Here is a 25071-nt window from a genome sequence, read left to right on the forward strand (position 1 = left end):
CTAACTACAGCAGAAGACAATCCCATCAAAAAACAACAACAAAAATTACACACTATAAATCAACTCTACTTGAATGAAAAACAAAAGAAACCAAAAACAAACATCAAAATATTCCTTCAGAGTAACTTAGTTGTTTTTAACATAGTCTTCCTTAAAACCCAGACCAGGACTTCCCTGGTCCAGTGGCTAAGATTCTGTGCCTCAAATGCAGGGGGCCCAGGTTCAATTCCTGGTTGGGGAACTAGATCCCACACGCCCTAACTGAGGATCTCGCATGTCGCCACTAAGACTTGGAGCAGGCAAATAAACAACAGCAATAAAACCCAACCCAGATTATCTGCTCTGCTTTCAAAGAATTCATCACTTTCTCATGGTTTCCTTGATCTTTGTACTTTTTTCTGTTGGTTGACATCATCCTGTCTTGCAATGACATATTGCATGCCTGTGTGTGCAGCTTGACTTTGAGTTTGCTGAGCGCAAGAACACACTCAGTGTCCAGTATATATGCACATTACCTGTGTTTATCTGTAGGCTCTTGTTGATTAATAGTCATTTAAGTCCCCTGTGTGCTTCAATGTTTTGGAGTGTTAGGTAGGACTATTTCTGCATGTGTCACATTTCTCAAAGGATGTTGTAGTAATTAAGATTTTACCCACCCTTTCATAATTTTTCCAAGAATCAAAGTTCCCTAGTTTCTTGTCTTCCTCCTCTTGCTCTTCCTTTTTAACTTAGGTAGTGGTTTAGTTGCTAAGTCGTGTCCAACTCTTGCGACCCCATGGACTGTAGCCCGCCAAGCTCCTCTGTCCATGGGATTTCCCAGGCAAGAATATTGGAGGGGGTTGCCATTTGCTTCTCCAGGGCGTCTTCCTGACCCAGGGATCAGATCCAGGTTGCCTGTGTTGCAGGCAGAGTCTTTACTGACTGAGTCACCAGGGAAGCCCCCTTTTAACTTAGGTAAGCAGTAAAATGCACAAAAATGAAGTACAGAGGTCACTGAACTTTTATATACATATACACCTGTGTAGTCATTTCCCTGGAGAAGGCAGTGGCACCCCACTCCAGTACTCTTGCCTGGAGAATCCAGGGAGAACCGCAGGGATGGGGGAGCCTGGTGGGCTGCCATCTATGGGGTCGCACAGAGTCAGACATGACTGAAGAGACTTAGCAGCAGCAGCAGCAGTCATCTCCCAGATCAAGATCCAGAACATTTTCTGCTCCAGCAGGCTCCCTCCTGCCTCTTCTCAGATCCCACCTCCTCCAAATATAACTATATTCTGATTTCTAGCACCATGCACTTGGCTAGTTTTACCTGTTTTTGAACCTCATATAAATTGAATCATACAGCTTATACTTCTTTGTGTCTGACTTCTTTTGTTCAATATTATGTTTGTGAGATTCAAACATGTTGATGTGTGTCTATAGTCTGTTGTTTCTCTGGTGTAGTATTTTATTGTATGAATAGCAATTATGTTTTTAATAACAAATCTTTTTTGATTCTGTAGAGAAACAGTCACTCCTAAATCTACAACATTATTTTGCCATAGATGTATTTGGCTTTATAATATTTTTTTCCTGTCTTAAATGAGTGGCTAACACATAAGAGAAAAGAGAGTCTGTTTTCAGAAAACATGATTTTAAAATACACAAGTAGAAATTAACAAACTCTTCCCTTGTACTGCCTAGGCATAAACTATTGGGTGTAAGATAGGCTATAAGGATGTATTGTGCAACATGGGGGATACAGCAAAAATTTTGTAATGACTGTAAATGGAGTGCAACCTTTAAAAATCATATAAATATTTAAAAAAAATTTTGGATGGGATGTATTGGAAGGTTGGGATTGACATATGTATGTATATATGTATGTATATATGTCTATATATATACTATGACATATATATACTGTTGATTCCTATAAAATAGGAAGCTAATGATAACCTGTATAGCACAAGGAACTCTGCTCAATGGTCTGCAGTGACCTAATTGGGAAAGGAATCCAAAAAAGGGGACACATGTATATGTACAGCTGATTCACTTTGCTGTACAGTAGAAACTAACACACACTGGAAAGCAACTGTACTCAAAATTTTTAAAATAATTTTTTTTTTTAAAAGTGCAATGTATTCAATAGCTCCTTTCCATAGAGCTGGGCAGGAAACTGACCTAGATTCAGGATGGAAGACAGCTCTGAATGTGAGCTGGGACCACGGGAGAGGCTGGGAGTGGGTTCCTTGAGTAGAAACCTCCCTTGCCTGACGTGCAGTTTTATGTCTCCCCACTCCCCCTGCCTCCTTCACTGTTTTTCCCAGTGAGATGAGTCAGAAAGTGGTTAAGGAGGGCCCCAGACTCTCCAAGAACCAGAAGTTCTCCGAGCACTTCAGCATACATTGCTGCCCGCCGTTCACCTTCCTCAATTCCAAACGCGAGATCGTGGACCGCAAGTACAGCATCTGTAAAAGTGGCTGCTTCTACCAGAAGAAAGAGGAGGACTGGATCTGCTGCGCCTGCCAGAAGACCAGGTGAGTGGTCTGTGCTGCCGCCGGCGCCTCTGTCTCTGGCTCCGAGTTCCCCCTTCCCGCTCTGCTCTGTGACGCTGGGGCCGGGGCTCTCTGCAAACTGCGCTTCCCCCAAGCCCCTGGCAGTCGGCTCCCTGTTAGGCTCTGCCTTTGGAAGGTACTGGAGGGAGACCGGAAGGCGGGAGGGGGAGCAGGGCTGCCTCCCTGTTCCAGCTCCTGTCAGCATCACTTAGGCAGCAGAGGAGAGCCACTGCCCCAGCCTGCAGCTTCTTTTGGCCCTCTCAGAACCAGCCGCCGCGCAACGTCCCCTCAGAGGCCCAAGCGCCAGCCAGCTGCACCCCCCGCGGTGGTCAGAGCACCAGCCAAGCCACGGTCCCCTCCGAGGCCCGAACGTCAGCCACGCCCCCGCCCAGAAGTCCGACCTCCACCAGCCAAGCAGCGGCCCCCTCAGAAGGCCAAGCAGCAGCCGCGCAGCAGCCCCCAGAGAGGGCCAGGCACCAGCCGTGGGGGGTCCCCCGTCAAAGCTTCTAGGTTCTGGTAACACCATCTCTTCCCTTTTGCTCCCCCCAGCCCTCAGGTTAGTAGCTGCTTCCTGTGTTTACTACCAATGGGTTATCTCAATGGTCCTCCTTCATTCAGCCTTACAAACACTGTGTCATCGGTTCCCTGCATTAAATCCCCTGGTTTGAAACTCCTGGTGTGGCTCCTGTTTTGCTCAAAGATGCTGTTGGTACAATACTTCAGGTGGCAGTATGGGTTGCTTCCTTTGTCTAATAGGGCTGGAAATGATTAATTTATAAAGTCAGAATGTGAACCACAGTGACAGATTGAATAAACAAGGCCCCCGATTTCTGTGTCTCAGAGAGAGAAGGAATGGGGACTCTCAGGGGTATCTGTGTGTGTGCTAAAGGAGAGGGTCAGCCAGATCATTCATCCCTCCCCACAACCCACTTCATCTGATGTTAACCTCAATGGCAAGACCATTCATTCATTCAACAAGCTTGATTGCGTATGCATAGAGTTCCACATACTATGTTGGGGATGGGGATGCAGCTGGAACAACCAGGTTGTTTGTGACTCACCAGGACCAAATGAGAGAATAGTTAGCCCAGTGTAGGGCTAAATGCGCTAGAACTCTCATAATCAGCATGTGCATTGGGCCATGGGAACCTGGAGAACGGCTCCCTGTTTGGGGCTTCAAAGAGGCTAGGTTAGAATAAGTAGAGGATAAGAGGGAGACGGAGAAGAGGGCGACAGGATGAGATGGTTGGATGTTATCACCGAGTCAATGGACATGAACTTGGGCAAACTCTGGGAGGTGGTGAGGGACAGGGAAGACTGGCATGTTGCAGTCCGTGGGGTCCCGAAGAGTTGAACACAGCTTGGTGGCTGAACAACAACCAAAGAGGGTAATGCTTGTCAACAGAATAGATGAACCGGAGAGCAAGTGCTCATCAGCTCCATCTTAGGCAGGTCAGCCTTTTGTTTTGTTTTTTTTAATAGATGGCTTTTTCAGATCAGTTTTAGGTTCATAGTAAAATTGAACAGAAGGTTAGAGATTTCCCATATACTCTCTGCCCACACGCATGGCAAGCCAATTCTTTAATCCTTTTAGTATTTGAAAATGAACCTGTTTTATAAGTTAACAGTGGGTGGTAATTGTATTTGAGATTCTCATATATGCTCAGAGACTGATGCTCTGATCAGTCTCTGATCAGTCCCTGATGCTCAGAGACTATATAGCGTATAATAGTGTGTGCATGTCTCATGATGTTTTCAGATTTAGTACATAGAAGAATCAACTGCTACTGCTGCTGCTGCTAAGTCACTTCAGTCGTGTCCGACTCTGTGTGACCCCATAGATGGCAGCCCACGAGGCTCCCCCGTCCCTGGGATTCTCCAGGCAAGAACACTGGAGTGGGTAGAAGAATCAACTGGGGAATCTTAAAATGCTCACAAAGAATCTAATTCCTTGGGTCACTGCTGAGGTCAGGGGAGCTGCGTTTTCAGCAAGTAACCACCCCATCCCCAACATAGATGAGCTGAGGTTAATTTGTGAAGAGAAATAACAGATTGGTAAGTGACTGCTAAGTCACTAAAAGTGTAATAGGGAGTTGTATACCAGGTAATCTGGTTGTTAATTTATGCCTTCCGAAGGGGCCTGAGTACTAAGGTCCTGTGACGGGTAAGTTTTGATACATGGACGTGGTGAGGAAACGTGGAGAGCAGAGGAAACTAATTGTACATGGCAAGGCATCCATGGTGGTGGCTTCAAGCCCACTATCCCCAGTGAGTTGTGTGATGGGTGTTGGGTGGGGGACATCAGGAGGAGGAAGACAATGAAAGCCAGTCTCCTCTGAGACACAGATGTGTCTGGATTTAGCCTCGCTGGTTTTCCTTACTTAAATATTTGAGTGGTGGTGTATTTTGACTCCCCCAGTTAGCTGTTCTCGGTGGGTATCAGAGAAGACACCTCTATAGGCTGTTCCTCCTCAGTTGTTGCCCTTCCCTGGGACCAGGGGACCTGACAGGCTTCAATCATAGTGTCCAGTGACATCCCAGACTCATCTGAACCCTTCCTGGGGTACTCATTCTCCCTTCTCAGGTTCCCAAAGGTCCTAAGGCAATGCAATACGGCTACTACTTCACCATACTATGCAATATGCATGCAATACTCTATTGACACTGACTGTCCTAAATCAAAGCGTAGGAGGAAGGTTAATGGGAAAAAATTCACTCTGAAGCAGAGCTACTAAATTCCACCTGAAGAGAAGGTCACAAAAGGCTTTCCTGAAATTGACTTACTTTTAGAAATGGTGTCATTCTTGAGATCTGACCTTTAGAGGTTATACAATTTTGACAAAGGCCTTTTGGGTCTTTAGTAATTCCCACTCTTCCTCTTACCAAGAATCTCAGCAAATAACACCACAGCCCCTCTAGTCACTCCCACTGGAAACCCAAGCCCCCGTCTGACTTCCAACCTCTCACCACACACACAGGCTTGCCAATTTTACTTTCTGGATTTTTTTTTTTTTTAACCATAACTTAAAGTACATTTAGAGTTGATGTGAAGGGATGCAGAAGTGAGACTGAGCCTAGAAACAAAGGAGAGGATATAGAGATCGTGGGTAGAGTAAGGCTCCTTCATAGTGTGTGTGGAGGGGTGGGCCACTGATGGGAGCACAAAAAGCTGTCTGGCTTTGGAAAGCAGAGAGACCCATTAATGGGCTAAGATGAAGGCAAGTCATACTCTGAGGAGGAAAGAATCAGAGGTTCGGGAAAGTTGGGGAAGGAAATGGGAACCCACTCCAGTGTTCTTGCCTGAAGAATCCCAGGGACCGGGGAGCCTGGTTGGCTGCCGTCTATGGGGTCGTACAGAGTTGGACACGACTGAAGCGACTTAGCAGCAGCAGCAGCAGCAGGGTAGGTTAAGAATACCAGAGACACAGGCTTCGAGGCTGTGCTGAGGGCTTGCTGAGCTCTGCTGGATGGAGCTGCGTCTGGACCATCTGTTCTTATGGAGTTTATTCTCCAATGACGGAAACAAAGAGCCAGTTCTGAAATCACCAGTGGACTCATCCAACTTATCAACAGTCTGCTTTTCTCCCAGCTTGCGCTGTTAAGGGTTCCCACAGCAACTGTTCTTAAACTTCACCAGGTGCCTCTGGCTTTTCCTTCTCTCTCTCCATCAGACTCCTTTTTTTAATCCTGGTAGTTTGATTTTAAAATGTTTTAAGTGTTCACTATTTAAATTATTTTAAGTTCTTCAGTTTATTTAAACTAAAAAAAAAGTCAAAACAGTTTACCCACTTCTCCTCCCTACTCTGCCTCTATTCTCTCTCTCAGCTTGTTTTTCATTTGGTTGTTTGCTTTTTTTAGATTCCACACGTAGAAGAGATCCTATGATGCGCATCTTTCTCCGACTTATGTTTCTTAGCATAATGCCCTCCAGGTCCTTCCCTGTTGCTACAAATGGAAAGATTCCACACCTCTTTATGGGTGAATAATAATCCATTGCATACATGGATTATTATACATATATACTATACATATACCTGCAAGATGTTATGGAAAAACCTGAATGAACTTTTTGCTTTTTGGCCAACTATATGCATGTATGTATATGTGTGTGTGTGTGTATATATATGCTCTACAGTTTATTTACTTATCCATTGATGGACACTTATTTCCATATCTTGGCTATTCATAAATAATGCTGCAGTGAACATAAGGGTTCATTTTATTCTTGTTTAGTCCCTAAGTCGTGTCTGACTCTTTTGTGACCCCAGGGACTGTAGCCCACCAAGCTCCTCTGTCCATGGGATTTCCTAGGCAAGAATACTGGAGTGGGTTGCCATTCCCTTCTCCAGGGGATCTTCCCAACCCAGGGATCAAACTTGCGTCTCCGGAATTGGTGGGCGGATTCTTTACTACTGAGCCACCAGGGAAGCCCTTTAAAATTTTGTCCATTCTAACATAAGAGCTGTGGTACCTCACTGTAGTTTTAATTTTGCCTTTCCTATTGATTAATTATGCTTTTTAAATGAACTTATATATCATCCACCAAAGACATTTATTGGTGAAGTGTGTGCTCGATCTTTTGCTCACTTAAAAAGCAAATTATTTTATTATTGTGTCTTAATATTGTATTATTGTATAACAATATATTATAATTATATTATTGTAAAATAATATAATTATTTTATATGTATCAGATATATAAAAATATATATCTGGATATAAGCCCTTTGTTAAATATATGTTTTGCAAATATCTCCTCCTAATCTGTGGTTTACTTTATCATTTTCTTAACAGTGTCTCTGTGAAGGACCAAAGTTTTAAACCCTGGCTAAATCCAACTTATTAATTTTTTATTTTTATATATCATGTTTTTTTGTATTGTATGTGTGCTTTTTGTATTGTGTGTAAGAGTTCTTTGCCTAACCAAAGGTCACAAAGATTTTCTCCTATGTTTTCTTTTCAAAATTTCAAAATTTAACTTTTATATTACTATCCATTTGGGGTTAATTTTTTGTAAATGGTGTGAGATATGGATTGAGGTTCAAGATTTTTTTACATACAGATATTCAATTGTTCCAGCATCATTTGTTGGAAAGATTCTCCACTAAATAACTTTTGCAGTTCTATCAAAAATCAGTTGGTCATGTGTGGATTTATTTCTGGACTTTCTATTCTGTTTCATTAATTTATGTATCTTTTCTTTAACCAGCTTCATTAACTATGGCCTTATAGTAAGTGTTACAATCAGTTTAATGTAAACTCTCCAACACTCATTTTCATTTTTGAAATTGTTTTTGGCTGTTCTCATTCTCCACTTTTCCATAGGAATTTTAGTATCAGTGTGTGAATTTCTACAATACATCCTGGTAAAACTGAATGGGATAGTGTTAAGTTTGTAAGTATCTTGGGGAGAAGCATACATGGCATATCTCCCCATTCATTTAGCTCCTTTTTGTTCTGAAGTTTGCAGTATACAGATCTTACACATATTGTTCGCTTTACACGTAGGCATTTCATGCTTTTAGGTACTATTAAAATAGTTCTTTTTCAGTTTCAATTGTTCATTGCCAGTGTATAAACATATAATTGATTTTTGTATACTGATCATGTATCCTGTGATCTTGCTAAACTCACTTATTCTAGTGTTTTTTTTTTGTGGGAGAGGGTAGATTCTGGAATTTTCTACATTGATAGTCATGTTATCTGTAAAAAGAGACAGTTTTATTTTTTCCTTTTTGCTCTCTATGCCTAGATTTTGTAGGTGGTTTAAACTGCTATTTTACCTAGAACATTTTATTTTTAGAAAATATTTTAATAAGATTAAGTCCTTGCCAAATGGTCTTTTTTGAATAATTAAAAGGGATTAGATTCCAAAGGCCTAGGCCCAACTAGATATTGGACTTGGGTTGAGTTGTAGGCTCATACCTGTTTTTACCTCAAATTCTTCTTTCAGGATGTGGCTTATCTTTCCTCATAGCTCATTGACATCCTCTAGCATCACACTAGAGAATGGGCATGAATATGCTTTGCATTTACAGAATCAAAGAGGTTCCCATCACCACTAGAATTCTTAACTTGGGCAATTGCCCAGGATCACCGGGTACTGACATCACCCTGATGCTTATGAGAGACGAAGCTCCCGGGGTTGCATTTACATGATGGACTTAATTCTAATCTACATTTAGGGCCAGCTCTTCTTAAGGAGAACTAAGACCCCAAAGAACAGTCCTGTGATGGTTGACTATGTGTAGGCCAGACTCACGCCTCTTCTTTCCCCAACCCCACAGGGTCCCGAGCCGTTTGTTTCTTCTGCTCTGCCATGTGGAAGGCCTTTACAATTTTCACCCTTCAGAGCTAGGCTACAAGATGATGATTAGGACATGTTATACAGCTTTGGTTTTTGCTTAATAGTGGCCAGTTATTTTCCTATTTTGGTTTGGCCAATGGCCAGATGGGGCCAATGGGGATGATATGCAGAGTAGGTCATGTAGCCAGAGGATCCCCGTGTCTGCAGAGTCATCATTGCTTCAGTGGGAAGGAGCCTGGGAATGGCCCTTAGACAAAGCCTTCTCACTGAGCAGAGGCCAACTCCAATGTGAGCTCAGCTAGTACATTTGACACCCCAGGGTCCATCTCCCTTGCTGGAGGGTGCAAGAGTCGTGGGAGCAGGGACTCTTTTTTTTCTTTTTGTTTTAAATATTTATTTATTTGGCTGTATCAGGTCTTAATCGTGACACATGGGATCTTTAGCTGTGGCATATGGGATCTAGTTCCCTGACCTGGGATTGAACCCAGGCCCCCTGCATTAGGAACACAGAATCTTAGCCACTGGACCACCAGGGAAGTTCTGGGCTCTATCTAATACTCACAACCACAGGGCCCAGTCAGTCCAGCCCGGTGGAAAGGTCAAACCTCAGCATCAGATTTGAGGCTAAGCACAGCTGCCTGTCCAAGTCACTTATTCTCTTAAAGCTGTGTTTTTCCCATCTGTGACATGTGGCTATTATCTACCTTATTTGTGATCATGGTAAAATGCTTAGTTCATCATTTTCTACTACTAGTAAGTGGCTCTTATTAGAACTTTTATTTAACAGATACACTGTGTCACTCAATCCTAACTACTAGCAAGTCTTCCCCAACTTGGTTGCTTCCCTTGGTTGAGAAGGAACTCAGGGGCTGCTGCTGCACAGGTTGGACACAGGGGAGCCCGTGACATAACCAGGTGCTCAGAGTATCTAAGATGCTAAGTGGTCTCTGTGCAGTGGTAACTGCAGAGGTGGTACCCAGGCTACGTGAGCATACACACGAGTGTCAGCATCCAGGGTTTTATATTCAGCAGGATCTATAGGACGTTCTAATGTGAACAGGCTGGCCCATGTCTGGAAGGCATGGAAAAGATCCAGAAGACAGATTCTCTTCCTAAATGTCAAGAGACGTGTTCCAACCTATCAGGCTACAATTCACTAGGCAAGTTTCAGCAAAGTATTTCTTCATTGTTTTTCCCGGTGTCCTGGGTCCTTTCTGATGGGCATTAGCACTTGCCATATAATTTGGAGTTTGAGAGAATGCTGTTGTTAACACTTTATTTTTATTTTGAATTTTATTTTGAATTTTTCAAAGTCCCCAAATTATAGGAAAATCTGTGATCCTCATAAGGTTAGTCTCTGGTGGAAAAATGCATGTTCCTGATGCACTTGTCTTGGTATTTTTTTTCTTATTTATTTTTTACATTAAGAACTTTAGTGATATTCTGAAACTATTTGACATGACCTCATTTTGAAGGTAGCCACATAGACTTCTGCAGTCTAACTAATTTAACCCCTCAGTTGGAGAATAAACTTTCAAGCAATAGTATTTTGGGATCACATATTTATAATGATCACATATTTATCAGGAAATAACTGGGTGTTATCTCCTTCTTGAAAAGTCTATTCTGCATCAAAATAGGAACTCATCAATATGGCCACAATTTTATAATGTGCATACACACCCCTATGTGTATTTGTGTGTATGCTCACGTGTGCATGTCTATAGGCAGTAAAACTAGCTTTTTCTAGAAGTGGTGGTATTTTGATTTTCTTTGTGTTTTTCTGTATTTCAAAATATTTGCAATGATTAAACATAAAAACAATAATCACTGGAAATAAAGACAGAAGAGGTTTTAAAGAATATCTTTCCCAGGCTCAGGCCCAAAATATAAAATCTTATTATAAAATAAAAAAATATTATCATATTATTTTGGCCAGATACTTCCAGAAAGTGAGAAATTAAAGAGAGATTTTTAAGGCTGAGTTTACCAGACGTGATCACCTCAAACGTAGTCTATAAATCTACAGTTCCATTAACCGAGCCCCGAGAAAGGACACATCACTCAGCGATGCTGAGGGCTCTTCTGTTTCTTTTTGTTAACCAGATTGAAAAGGAAGACCAAGCCGACCCCTCGGAAGAAGTGATGGAGGAGTTTCAAGTGAACGGTCGGCCTCAGCTCCTGGACTCACTGCTTCTCGACGCACGTGCCCTGGGACAGGTCACCCGGCTTTGAATATGAAGCAGGGGCCGCCACCTGCTGATGTGGCCACAGCCGATGCCCACAGTCCCCGTGGGGCGGGCGCTGCCGGGCAACCTGCCTGGAGGTGAGAGGGGACACCTCTGTGCGTTAGGCTCCAGGCGGTGGGTCCCTGCAGCACCCTTTGGTCTCAGCCACAGTCCTGTCCCCTGAAGGATGTACACAGGCTTTCAGGATCTCTGGAGCAGGATGGCCCCACTGCCAGCCCATATGTTGTCATCCAACCTCAAGACGCCTCCGTGCCTAGCATCTTGTTGCCTAGGCTGACTTTTAATCCTGGCCTCCTTCTTTGTCATTAGCCCTCTGCCTGGGCTCCTCTGTCCCCCTGCGCCCTTTGGTCTCCATCTGACCTTCTTAATCAGTCCCTGTACTAGCTCACAGTCAGAGGCCCAGTTGGCTTCAAGTGTGGAAGATTCAAGTTCTTTTGTAATAAGACATTAGGCTGCCAAATGGTCCGGAGATGCAAAGAGATTCCCAGGGAGGGTAGGAGCTGTCTAGATGCCAGAGGCGGCCAATGTGCTGGGTCAGAAGCTGGAGAAAAGTCTGAGGAAGGCGCTCCCTCCCACCCCCAGGCCCCTGTCTCCAGCCTCACACAGGAATCTGTGGGTGTCACCCCTCCTGGGTGACAGCAAATACTCTCAGGAAACCATCTAAGTCCAACCCCTCTATGCTATGCTAAGTCACTTCAGTCGTGTCCGACTCTGTGTGACCCCATAGATGGTAGCCTACCAGGCTCCCCATCCCTGGGATTCTCCAGGCAAGAACACTGGAGTGGGTTGCCATTTCCTTCTCCAATGCATGAAAGTGAAAGGTGAAAGTGAAGTCGCTCAGTCGTGCCGATTCTTAGCAACCCCATGGACTGCAGCCCACCAGGCTCCTCCGTCCATGGGATTTTCCAGGCAAGAGTACTGGAGTGGGGTGCCATAACCCCTCTGGACAGTCTCAACTCCAGCACTACCTGCTCTGTAAAATGTGAAACCCTGGGCAAGTAATCTGGGCTCAGAACCCTGGCCGCCTCCCCTCTCCCGAAGGCTCAGAGACAAGGCAGCTAAGTCGGCCCCTTGGGAGGCAGCGCTGCTGTTTTCCCCCCTCCCCACCTCAGGACACAGGCAGACCCCAGGGCACCTTCGCAGGGCCAGAAAGGGTGCTCAGAGAGTTGTTGTTCTCAGGCCATGGAGCCCCAGATTCCTTGGGGAGGGCTGAGACCTACCCCCCTACCCCTCACCCCCGCTCTCTGTGCCTGGACCCCTTTATATACTGTAGAGGGATCAGGAAAGCTAGGAGAGGAACTTGGCTTTTGGGAGAGGAGAATTAAGCCAGGGGAGGGGTGAGTTGGGGCAGCTGAGCAGTCCAAGACTTCCCTCCCTGTGTGTGAACCCACTCCGTGGGGTGTGGGGGTCTGAAGCCAGTTATCATGGAGCAGGGTTGGGTTTGACTTCTCATCTTTTTGATTTGTTCCCACTATCTGTAGCCCTAGGCTCTTGAAAAGGACTTTTTAATCTTGAGGATGGATTCTTGATCAGGGCCATAGGAACTTACTCCCTCACTCCACTCTGGTTCTACTGTACTCCCTATACATATGCACATGTTGGGGGGCAATGCCCCCAGGTAAACAGAGGACCCTCAGATCACCTGGTGCTCCTATGGATTGGTGTGTGTGTGTGTGTGTGTGTGTGTGTTTAGAAACTTGGCTTTGGGAGAATATCTTTGGGCTTGTCTTCGCTCCCAGGCACAAATACTGGAGAGCCCCTCTGAGTTCTATGTCAATCCCACGGCCCTGGAGGACCCTGAGCGCTGAAGCTGATCATGAGAGAAGACCACGCTCCCTTCAGGGCTGACCTTGATGTAGGATTCCACTGTGTAACCCAGCAGTGGCCTTGCAGGAGCACCCCTCCTTAGGCTACTTTCCCTACCCAGCTCAGAGAGGAGGGATGGAAGGAGAGAGTTGAGGGCATCCATCTCTCTTCAGGCTCCAGTGGGGTCCATTCCAGAAGGCTATTCCAACTTGTTTTTGCCAATGTGCCTATTGGTTTCTAAAACCAGGGTTGAAGGGTGGAGGATACAGGGAACAGATCCTTCTCCCAGTCCTCCACCCCTCCAACCCTCATGAGGCTGGAGGAGGGGAGGCAGAGCCAGGCCCCAACCACAAAGGGTACAGAGCCCATTGTTCTTCCAGACTTGGTCCACTTTGCTTGTGACTTAGAAGCCCTTTCGCTACCGAGCAAGACCACACTCTCTTGCCTCTTTCTGGTCTCTGCTTTTGTACGTGTAAGTGATATGTTGTCGTATCTATTAAGTGCTTGTGCCAACCTCAGGGCTCTATTCTTACTGTTCATTCTGGCTGTGATGTTCTGGCCCAAGATCTTTGCACTAATGCCTTCAACTCAAATACCATGTCAGAGAGGCTTCTCTGGGAAGTCAGTGTGGTTTCCATAGTTACGCTCTACCGCATTGCTCTAGCAGTGATCACCTTCTTGAACCATCTTGTTCATATAGTTACTTGTTTATTACTTGGGACCCCACCTCCTTCTAATGTAAACGCCACAACTGCCAATACTTGTTTACTGCCACATTCTAAGCTCCCAACACTAGTAAGATCTCAATAAATGCTTGTTGACTGAATGGGTGTTTGTTTGTTATTCTTAAAATAGGCATAATTTTCCAAAAGTTCAGAGAGAGAAGTCAAAGGTGTCTATTGTATTCAGCAGCAAGGAACCTTCTAGGGTGTGACTCTGTAGGGCATCCTCTGTGAGAGTCCATGGGAGGTGAGAACAGAAATTGGGCAAGGAAGATGCAACTCTCTCAACTCAGCTCCACCAGGAAGGGAGGCAGAGGAGGGGACCATAGCAGGGGTGTTCCATGAGGCCAGCTGACCCCTGGCATGTTGAACACTGCTGGGAAGGAGGCAGCGGAGTGGGTGTAAGGAGGAGGAGGAGAAGATAACTGGTGGAGTCAGGAACTGAGCGAACTCTGGGAGATGGTGACGGACAGGGAAGCCTAGCATGCTGTAGTCCATGGGGTTGTGAAGAGTCAGACATGACTTAGTGACTGAATAACAGGAAGTGAGGAGGCTGGCGAGAGGAAGCCAGGGCACAGGTGAGGGCATCAGGTGTGGAGCAGGGGTTCCTTCTCATCAGCAAAAAGGAAAGGACAGCATGGGTTCTGGTGGGTTTGCAGGATCAGTGACAGGAGCCCGAGGCAATTCCTGCCGTGGCTTTGATTTCTACTGGAGTAGGAGGGAAGGTGCCCTGTTCACAAATGGGGGTGATGGTGGTGCTGTTAGGGGTCAGAGATATGAGGAGAGTGGAGAGGATTATAAAGAAATCACTTTATCTAAGGTCTTTGAAATCTTCTTAAACCTTTCTCCAGATGAATTTCATTAATTAAGTTACAATTCAAGGCAATATCTTGGCACTAAGTTGTTGTCTGTAATGTCACATTTAAAGGTGAATCTAAGATCTAAATCTGAGACTCGGGTGGTCTCAGGAGAGGAAGATGGAAGAGTTGGAGAGGAAGGGCAGAGTTTAATCTCCCCAAAGAATATAGAATTACAAGGAAGCTTTCACTATGGGAAGCTACAAAAACGCTGACACATCACAGTGAGATGGGGCTGTGCTGTGGGACAGTAACTTGCTGAATGTCCATCTGGGTTGCTGTTCAGACACCAGAGAAATGTGAAAACTTATTCTCCCAGGAGAGCTTCTTGCCTGACTCCATAGCATACACGTCAACCCCTTTAATAACATCATAACAGGTACTTACTATCTCTACTGAAATAAAATGAAGTATTTTTAACAAACAAAGATGCTGCTGTTGGCCCAAGAGTGGGGTGTTTTATTTGCAATTCGGAGAGATTTTGCCTACTGATTCTTCTTATTCATAACACAGATACACACTTGCAAGAATGCTGGGTAAGGATCGTGATAACATTTTTTTGTTGAGTATCAACGATTTATCTATCCTGTGCCACATAGAGTTTTATGTTTGTAAATAGGAGAAGTTGGTTATGGCCTCCATGGCCATTGAATCATGACCTTGACCTTATTGCTATTATGTCGCAAACTGAAAGTTGCCAAACTGAGCTTGGTGAAACCCTGGGGTACTTGGAGATGCCACCTTATGAGATAAGTGGGAAGGAGAACCAACAAGGATCCAGGCCACCTCCATGTCAACTAAAGCAGCTTTTAGGGTCTATGTTGATTTCTAATTTTATATAGATAAAGGGTCCCACTAGGGTAAAAGAGTCCAACAGTCTCTACTTTCATGGCTAAAGCAGAAAAAAAAAATTTTTTTTTTTTGGCCTTGCCGTGGGGCTTATAGGATCTGAGTTCCCTGACCAGGGATTGAACCTATGCCCCGGAAGTGAAAGTGCCAAATCCTAACCACTGGACCAGTAGGGAATTCTCAAATATTGATAGAATACTTATGATGGTAATTTTCTAAGTGATTTCTTGAAGAGTGTATTCTTTGGCAGTGACATTATAGATTTAGGTTCAGTTGATGGGTAAGGGTATTTCAATGACTACTTATTTCCTCTAAGGCAACATTCATGTACCATCGAGTTGAGTGTTTTGACTTTTGATCAAGGTTTATCCAATATTTGGATGAGCAAAAGAACATAGATTAGCCAATAGTTCTGATAATTATTTTCCTTTTAAGCAAATTGATATAAAAGTTTTATATTCAACATGGATCATATTCAAACTCATCTCTTTTGCACAAGATACATTAACTGTATAAACTATATTAATAGTACATAAAACAGGTTTGAGGAGAGTGGAGAAAATGAAAGGTGAAAGCTCAAGGGGTGGTCTTCATAGCAAATCAAATATCTATCAGATTTGAGTCATTTGGTTCAAAAAGATCTCTTAACAATAAAACTAAATTCTGAGCTATGCTCAATCTCTAAGTCATGTCTGACTCTTTTTGACCCCTTGGGCTGTAGCCCATCAGGCTCCTCTGTCCATGGACTTTTCCAGGCAAGAATACTGGAGTGGGTTGCCATTTCCTCCTCCAGGGGATTTTTCCCGACCCAGGGATCAAACCCACATCTGCTGTCTCCCCTCCATTGACAGGTGGGCTCTTTACCACTGAGCCATCTGGGAAGCCTGAGTTCTAAGACAGTGTTCACCTAATTACCAAAATAACATTCATAGTGGATTTTGAAGCATCCCAACATATCCCGAGGCTGGAGTCCTGGGGGAGCAGGTGGTAATATCAGGAGAAGCTCCTTTCTAGAACCCATGCTATGCTAAGTCACTTCAGTCGTGTCGGACTCTGTGCGACCCCATAGACAGCAGCCCACCAGGCTCCCCCATCCCTGGGATTCTCCAGGCAAGAACATTGGAGTGGGTTGCCATTTCCTTCTCCAATGCATGAAAGCGAAAAGTGAAAGTGAAGTCGCTCAGTCGTGTCGGACTCTTAGCGACCCCATGGAGTGCAGCCTAACAGGCTCCTCCGTCCATGGGATTTTCCAGGCAAGAGTACTGGAGTAGGGTGCCATTGCCTTCTCTGCTAGAACCCATAGGCTGCATGTATTCTGTAGTGAGAGAATGATTGATAATCTCAAGTAAGGAAGGTCAAGAAAGAAGGTACTTTCTTATAGCAAGAGGGTCTATGTTTCTAAAATTTCCTATAGCAAAAAGATATAAGCTCACTAGGAAGAAAGATTGGGAATGTGTGGGTCCATGTTTGAGAAGGTGGCTGATGGCAATGTTAGTCATTTTTGTGTTGAGTTAATGGCAGATATTCCTGGTGAAGATGGGAAGTTATTGGCACCGGCATTAGCTAAGCCAGCCCTCCCTGGAGAAAGTTAAGAGCTCTTAGGGCCATTCTTTGTCAGTGAAGCCAGGGCCAATATTAGTTGCTGATATTTTATCAGATCCTGAAAATAGTTTCTTGGCCCAGGTGATGGTCCAAGCATAGCCCTGTGTTGTCCACCAAGCAAGTCTGTTTGATTAGCGATGAAGTGGAGAAATCCCCATTGTGTTCACCATTAAGGAGGGCTGGGTAGTCTGTCATTCAGAGAGTGTGGGATTCAATAGACATTCTGGCAGTTTTTCATCAAGTCATGTTTACAAATCAAAAGCAAATCTTTTCCTGATACCTCATAGGTACCTCTACCCAGGTGTTGCCCATTCACAGATAATTCACTTGTAGGCATGCCTCTTCCATAGCAAGAAACAAGTGAAGGTCACAGTGGGGTCGAGTGCCCTGGTACTGCCAGGGCGTGTGCTCAGGGAGCCTGAGCTTCCAGGATGGCTCCCATCCTGGCTCCCAGGATGTCTCACTGATGGGAGTTACTTAGTGGTCTTCCTGGATTTGGTTAATTTCTGAGACCTCTGAAGTACATCCATCTTTGGCTTTGCTATCTGCAATTCCTGTCTCCGCAAGGCAGCATCTCTCTTCTCTCCAGGAAGAAATCTTGATGCATCAGGAATAAAAAGTCTGGTTTCTTGGGCTTTTTTTTTTCACCACATGATGATCTAACAGATTTTTACATAATCTATCTTCACTATAATTCATCTTCCGTTTCTTGAATTCTCTGTGAACATCCCCTTCTGCAGCTGACAGCTTCTGTTCTTTCTCTTCTGGCTTATAAGCTTTGTGAGTCAGACCCTTTAACAGAATCTTAGTTTTCTGCTGATGGAGATCATTAAGGACCTCCACTGCCAGCTGCAAGATTTTGCATTTATTTTCAACCAGAGCTTTGCCTGCAAGCAATGAAAAAGAAAATCATTTTTCAACTTTTTTTCTTCCAGCTGATACCTCGCTGACACTTCATTATTTGGCTTGGAATGTAAATAGTGCCTGTTTCCTTCAACTCTTGTTACTGTGGATTTTGGTATCATCTACTTTCCTGACTTTTCCTTTTTTTTTTTTTTTTTACAGTGGTAATCTGCCAACCAAATCTTTATTTTTAAAACGATCCCATTCACTTCCTTCCCTATGGTTTTTCTCCTCTGATCTTTCATGACTAGGTTTTAGCTGCAGAGCATATTTATTGAGAACTTCAATGCCATTATTTTCCTAAGTCACAGCTTGTTCCCGAGATGTGAACTCTTACCTGATTTGCTCACCAGTCCCCATGGCCAGGGCTGGGAGGGTAGGAACAGCAAGGGGCAGAAGGGGGTCACCCCGCCTCCTCCAACGGCTTCCTCTCCTTCTAGCTCCTGTCTTCCTTTCATCTCTTTCCCTCTCTCATCTGTTTTTCTACAGTTTAAATTCACAGAAGATCTTGGTGCTTAGATTTCTAGCAGAGCTACTAACAATTTTTACACATTTTTATTGCTTTGGGTTTCATAGTGGCTTCGCTGCCTTCTCCAGACGCTGTTCTCAGCTGTTCATGGAGATTCTGGCCAAATCAGCATGTTGATTCGTGCAGGCCCCCACCATCAGGTGACCGAGAGTGATGCCGAGAGGGGTGCTGACCCACACCCGAGTGTATTCTGGCTCCAGGTCTCTCCGATCCCTATCCTACACTTCCCTAACTGGCCTTGCCCAGGTGCCATCGTGTCAGGCTCTCTTGAGTCACGATGGTTGTGTCACTACTGAATCTGCCTCCTTAACTTGCTTTCACCCACAGTTTTAATTTGCTGCTATCTGCATCTTCTCCAGTCTCCAAAAGTCCTCCAAATACTTGAATCCGGCTCCTCAGATGACAACTTCCCTTTTCTTCTGGTGTACGTTTCCCTTCAGTGAGCTCTCGAAGTCCTAGTAAGAGAATCTCTGGAGTCCAAAGGAGGAGCTGGGGGCATTTAGCACCAAACTGGTGTGTGTGTGTGCATGCATGTGTGTGTCAGAGACAGACAGGGAGATAGAGACAGAGTCTTTCTTTTTTGTGGCCTCTTTCCTTCTGCTGCTTCACGTGTTCTGGGGAGGCTGGCTCCCTTCCTTCCACCGCCTGACTCCCTGTCTCCCCTGTGCTCAAAATCATATGCAGATGGTGGGAGGTACCGGGTTCCCCCGCAAGGGTAAACCCACTGGTGCTTCTTGCCCAAACAGGAGGAGGTTTGGTTGGCATGTCATTCCAATTCCCTCTCTCTTTTGACTTGTGAAACTCATGTTGCTGTGAAAGTGGAAAAGCTTTAGTGTACATATATCATCCAACAAATTTTCCTAAAGCTACTTCTTAAAGCAGCTCTGTTTTTTGAACACTTCTAACCCCTACTGAGATATAACTGACTTAGAACAGTATTATACAGTGACTTTCTCCTACAGGGAATTCATTATGCCAATGAAATTGTTTAAACAAGGCCACTGTTTACATGGGGGGCAAATCAGGGGTATATGTGTATGTACGTGTTTTCCCTTCCTAAACGGAGAGCTCATTTTGCCTCAAAATCTCAGCCCCCATTAAAACATTTTAGAGGACTACCTGACTTTTGCTCTCCACCCGTAATTTTTAGGAGCCCTCCTTTCACATACGACCCTGGAGCAGTAAGGACTTTTATATTTATACCTAAGAGATCAAAACAAAAGGGTCTGTCCTCAAGTTCACAGATAAGTCTGCGCATCCCCAGAGTCATTGGCCAACAAGGTCAATATTTGCTGACTGAGTAAATAACGAAAATATATTGAAAAAATTATTTAGAGGCTTATTGAGTAGTATGGAAGTAAAGACTCAGAAATGAAAATGCCAACCAGCGGGCAGAGGGTCCAGATGACAACCTGAGATGCTCAGGGTCACAAAACTCTTTCAGAGAACAGCAGAGCAGACCTAATACTGCACTGCCATCTCCCCTCACCCTCCAGCTCGCTTACTTAGGGATTACAGCTGTGACTTTGACAAACAGGCGATTATTTTCCATGCCCTGGCCCTAGTGAGGAACAAGGCATTTTACTTGAGGGTCTGTAGCCAGAGACTCTATGCCAAGGAAAGACCAAATATGAACTCATGTTATCAGTTCAGAGCAAAAGAAATGGGCAGAGTCGTTCTTCTGTTGCAGGGTCCTCTGTCTCCATTAGAGTATCTAGAAGGAGATAATGATGTCAGACCCCACATGTGGATCCTTGCCACTGTTCCCCAGAGTAACTCTTATGATCAAGGTACCTGATTTTACTTAAGCTATGGCTTTCAGAAAATAAGAATCTACTGAGCTAAAATTCTTCGATTTTTCAAATCCTTTTTTCTCTGCCCCGAGCAATATAACTATGAATATTTCTATTTAGGCTTTATCCACAATGAATATAAAGTAAGATTTCATTTGAATATGTTAACCTCTCAGTATAATATATGTCTGGATTTTTAAAATATTATCTGATTTCTAAACATACATTCAGTTTCTTGATATTTCTTATCTTGCTGTCTACACCTTTACTTTGCAAAATTTTAATACCTTCACATAAGAGCAAATATAGTAAATTAGTAAGTTTTTCAATTGCTGGCATTGAAAATAGAGGCTCAAAGAAGGTTTCAGGAAAATGGACAAAAATCCTGGATTCTGGAAAAGGCATTTATAACAAAAACTGACTCAGACATGTCTTGTTTCTCATCAGCTGTATGACTTGGGTCAAGTCATTCAACTCATCAGTGCTGTGGTTTATTTGTGAACGGGAAAGGATGATGCCTCCCTTACCTCCACTTTCTCACAGGGCTACTGTGCAGAGTGAAGAAGATGAACTTTTTGAATCTAAAAGATTTAGCACACTAAGATGGAAATAAATTTTTGGAGGGGCTACTTTCAGAGGCTAATTGACAGAGGTCGGCTTACCACTTTTCAGTCATCTAGAATGCCAGGAACTTGGCTGCTATGATGACTGCTGTGATCAGAGTCTAGCCAATCTGTTTATTGATACAGAACAAGGCCTGGAACCATACTGGGCTGAGAAAAGGATATCTTGGTCCCTGACTCTGGACCTAGACTCATGCATGCCTAGGGCTGAGCAAAGTGAACCAAGTTCCCTGAGGTGGGGCAGGCTTTTGGAACAGGAAATACATGGCTTAACCAGAGCACTCTGCCTTGCCAAGTGGTATTTACAATCCTAGGGTAGAGTGAAAGGGCACTGAACAAAGGAAAGGACCAATCACGTGGTCAGAAGGCATGAGGTTCTAGCATGTGCCCAGCTTCAGACACCCACCCATCCTTTCAGTCAAGGAACAGTATCTATTTCTGAAGAAGGTGGGGAAGTCAATTGAGATGCGCAGACACAACCACTGGGAAAATACTTTAGAGTTCTCATCTGACAGGTTTTTTTTTTCCCCCTCTCTCAACAGCATTTTGAAAATACTGTCCTGTGGTCTGTTGACCTCTATAATTGCCAATGAGAAATATGCTGTCCTTCCATTGTAAGTAAATTGTATTTTTTCTTTGGTTACTTTTAAAGACTTTTCTCTTTGTCTTCACTATAATGTCACTAAGTATGGATTTATTTTTATTTATTTTGCTCAGGACTCAAGTTTCTTTCAATTTGAAGAAAGTGGCATCTTTCTTCAGGGATGTGTAATAAAACCACAAGATATTGTTGTACAACCATGATAAAGGCAAAAATAAAAATTATCAGTTGTTGGCCAGGATGTGGGAAAAATTCAAGCCACTGTTGAGAATTTGTAAATTATTACAACATTTCTGGGGTGCAATCTGGGGGTACCAGCAAAATAAGATACTGTATAGCCTATGATCAAGTAATTATGATATTAGGCACCAATCCTGAGAAAACTTGCATTCATAGAAAAAGGAGATACAAGTACATCTGTTCAGTGAAGCATTGCTTACCATTGGGGGGGAAAAGAGAAAGAAATTAATCAAAATGTCCATCAATAGGAGAATCAATAATGTAATACCCAATAAATAAATCCTGAACAGCAGTTAAGTGAATCAAGTATTCTCATACCAGGTAGATAAATTTGGAAGACAAAATGAGGAATATAAAAAATAGATAGTAAATGCAGTGATGCCCTATGTATAGATTTTAACCACCCACAAAGCTATAATTGTCCAATATGCAGAAACAGTAAGATCGCTCACTCTCTAGGGTGCAACAGAATTTAAAAAAAAAAAAGAGAGAGAGAGAGACAATAAAAGGCAATCCAAGAAATATCTATCCTCTTGGAAACCAAAAAGAAGATCTGAAATAATTCCTGGCTTGAAGAAATAACAGAAATTAAAGGCTGTATAGAAGTGGTCAATAGTAATAGCCAGACACAAATGTGCTTCGGGAGGTACGGGGGACAAATGACCAGCCTGGGGTCTCTCCAGGCTTAAAAGTCTTAGAAAACAAAGATACTTGTTTGGAGTCCATTTTTAAAAATCTGAGTTGAGCTGTGGTTTCTGACAGGGGAAAAGGGGAAGGTTAGAATATACTCCTCCCTCGAAAGCTTCCCTTGGTGACAGGCAGGAAGGCACAGCAGAGGATAATGGAACGTAGTAGAATGTGGAGGGATGTAAAATGGGCAGTACTAGGTGGAGGGAAGCTCAGAGCAAGGAGAGCGAGGGTACGTGGGCCTGCCCGGTGCTGGGGGCTGGGACGGCCAAGCACAAATGCCTGAAGTAAGTACCAACAAGGCCACGGATCCGTGTCCCTGAGTGGGCACGCCAGACGGCGCCAGGCTTGAGGGGCACGTGAGGAGCTGGGGGAGCGATGCCAGGGGAAGTCCTGCTTGAGGTGGGGGCTGGGTGAGAGGGAGTGCCAGGAGCCGGGAGGAAGCATTCGAGACTCAGATGGGCTGTAGCTCAGAACACCATCCTCCCGGAGAGTGGAAGTCAGCCAAGTACTATCCTGAGGCAGCTGAAGGAGAGAGTGCCCTGGCTTCCTCACGTAGGGAGGTCACTTCTCTGTGAAAGTGGTGATGTTAATAACAGGCAGGGAATCGAACGACACAGAACTTTCAGATAGACATGCTTCCTGCCTACATTCAGGTGCTAAACGACCAACCAAATGAGAACCTCTAATGAACAGTTTCCAAGGATGAGAAATCCGAGGTCATTACATTCCTGGGAATAACACCCGGGGTGCCATGACAGACTACCAGAAAGCACAGATTAGTGGGCCAGCCCCACTCAGACCCAGTGAGGAAACTTCATATTCTTTTAGCTCGTTTTAGATCTTGGCAAAGCCAGACCCCATGCTCCAAGCTTGCTGGGTTCTACCCTCCATATCTTCTAGGAGATACAAGGTTACTACAGAATGTGACGCTGAGGAGAGAGCATGGTGTATACTAATTCATGTAGAAATTGTATATCAGCACAGAAATGTTAATAACTAGAAATGACTGAATTTTCTATGTTGTCTGTTGTGGAAATAAAGGCCGCTGTGAGGTGGATCAAAAATTATCTGGAAAATACTTGAAACTGATGAATAACTAAACAGAATGATAACTAAAATGTACCATAATCCAACTGTATTTTTTATCTTTTAATGATTGGTTCTGGGGAGCCCTATGCAGTGAACATTACAAAAATCACATGAAGCTCCCAAAGCTACTCTCGGTAAATTTCTTGAGTGGGAATTCCCAACTGTAATGTTTGGCATATTATTCTGATAGTTCTCTATGTCAATTGATTTTGTTTTGACATTTTGACTGGTTTTGGGAAAACTGAGGTGTGTACCATAAATTGTCTTGATACATGCTTAAATTGTGATTCTCTGGGTGGAAAGTCCTGGTTGATAGCGTTTGCCAATTTTCGTGCTGTAAATACTTCCATTATGGCTGGCTGCAAGCTACAAACGCGGTATCGCTGAGTGAAGAATTGGGAGGAGGTGCACGAAGTGGATCCTTGAGGGTCGGTACAGGACACTGTATATACCTGTGGGCCTGTGTAAAACTACAATTTTTTACTAAACATATTGCCCCATAACTATACAAAGGCGTTAGTGGAAGAAAAAATAAAAGGAAAAATAAATTCCAACTGGGAGCTCAAACAGAGAAAACTGGCAGAGGATTTTTAAAAAAACTTTGTCTATATTCTACATTTTATTATTATCTTTTATTAAGCATCTATGTTTCACCCTGAGTGTTCTGAACTCTTCGTTTCTTTGGTGTTCCCCTGGATAGAGGCTAGAGTTTCCTCTCCTTTCAGATATTGGTGCTAAGACGATGCTGACCAAAGAATCGATGGGACCTGCTCACCGTGAAGCCAGTTTCAGGATGGCCGAGCTGATGGTGGAGACAGAAGAGAAGACACAGAGCCTCCTGAGTTTGGGGACGCGATGTTGATATTTAGATGTATGGTTTGGTATGATAATGTATTACTTTAAAAAAATTAATGCTCATGAAAACAAGAAAAACCAGTTATTCAAAATTGAAAAACAATGGAATAATAAACTCTTCTATTAGAGTAAGCCAAGAAGAAATTTATTAAACTTGAGATGAATTGGAAATTTCAATAAGAATCCATGGACGTGTTTTTAAAGGAGGCTTTATCTGTTCTGTCCCTGCCGTGATTCATGCCATTGGATATTTTTGCTGCCATCTGTCAAACTCCAGTCAGAAAGTAGGACAAGCTTATTTGTAGAACTAGTGCTTATGGTTTCTAAAACTATTCTCCAGTGAGAGGGACAGATGCCCTTGGGGGATAGTTGACTCCATATTTCTGGGCAGGGGAAAAATTCAGGGTGAGTTTGTAAATTCTAGATGTCGAAAGAAAGCAAGGTTGCATCTGTAGCGACATGGGCAGACCTGGAGACTGGCATACTGAGTGAAGTAAGTCAGAGAAGGAGAGATAGCACATGACACCCCTCATGAGTGGAATCTAGAAAGCAGTGATACAAATGAACCTACAAAGCAGAAGGAGACTCACAGACTCAGACAATGAACTTACTCTCTAAGTTTGGTGGGGGTAGGGGAAAGGACGGAGGGAAGGGATAGTTAGGGAGTTGGGGATGGACATGTACACACTTCTGTATTCAAAATGGATAACCAAGGAGGCCCTACAACAGTAATGTTATATGGCACCTGGATGGGAGAGGGGTTGGGGGAGAATGGATACACATACATGCATGGCTGAGTCCCTTCACCGCTCATCTGAA

The 25071-nt window shown here is 43.8% G+C and overlaps 1 protein-coding gene across 7 annotated transcripts in view; it reads left to right on the forward strand.

The window, feature by feature from the left end:
• The window catches only part of MOBP (myelin associated oligodendrocyte basic protein), a 45186-nt gene extending 20751 nt beyond the window's left edge, over window positions 1-24435 (forward strand). The window contains exons 3-7 of one of the 7 annotated variants that reach the window (XR_009732438.1): window positions 2310-2519; window positions 2802-3093; window positions 10951-11170; window positions 21320-21391; window positions 21495-24435. Coding sequence is in view for 5 of the 7 variants with exons in the window: in XM_061396022.1 (XP_061252006.1) it covers window positions 2314-2519; window positions 2802-3047; window positions 10951-10990 (492 nt within the window). In the remaining 2 variants the exon portion in view is untranslated. Of the gene's footprint in view, window positions 1-2309; window positions 2520-2801; window positions 3094-4296; window positions 4416-10950; window positions 13726-21319; window positions 21392-21494 lie in introns of those variants that run through there. The other 6 variants (XR_009732439.1, XM_061396023.1, XM_061396024.1 and 3 more) reach the window with 6 other exon arrangements.
• The last annotated feature ends 636 nt before the right edge of the window (window positions 24436-25071 follow it).

The sequence above is a fragment of the Bos javanicus genome, chromosome 22, assembly GCF_032452875.1.
Source record: "Bos javanicus breed banteng chromosome 22, ARS-OSU_banteng_1.0, whole genome shotgun sequence".
Lineage (NCBI taxonomy): Eukaryota > Metazoa > Chordata > Mammalia > Artiodactyla > Bovidae > Bos > Bos javanicus.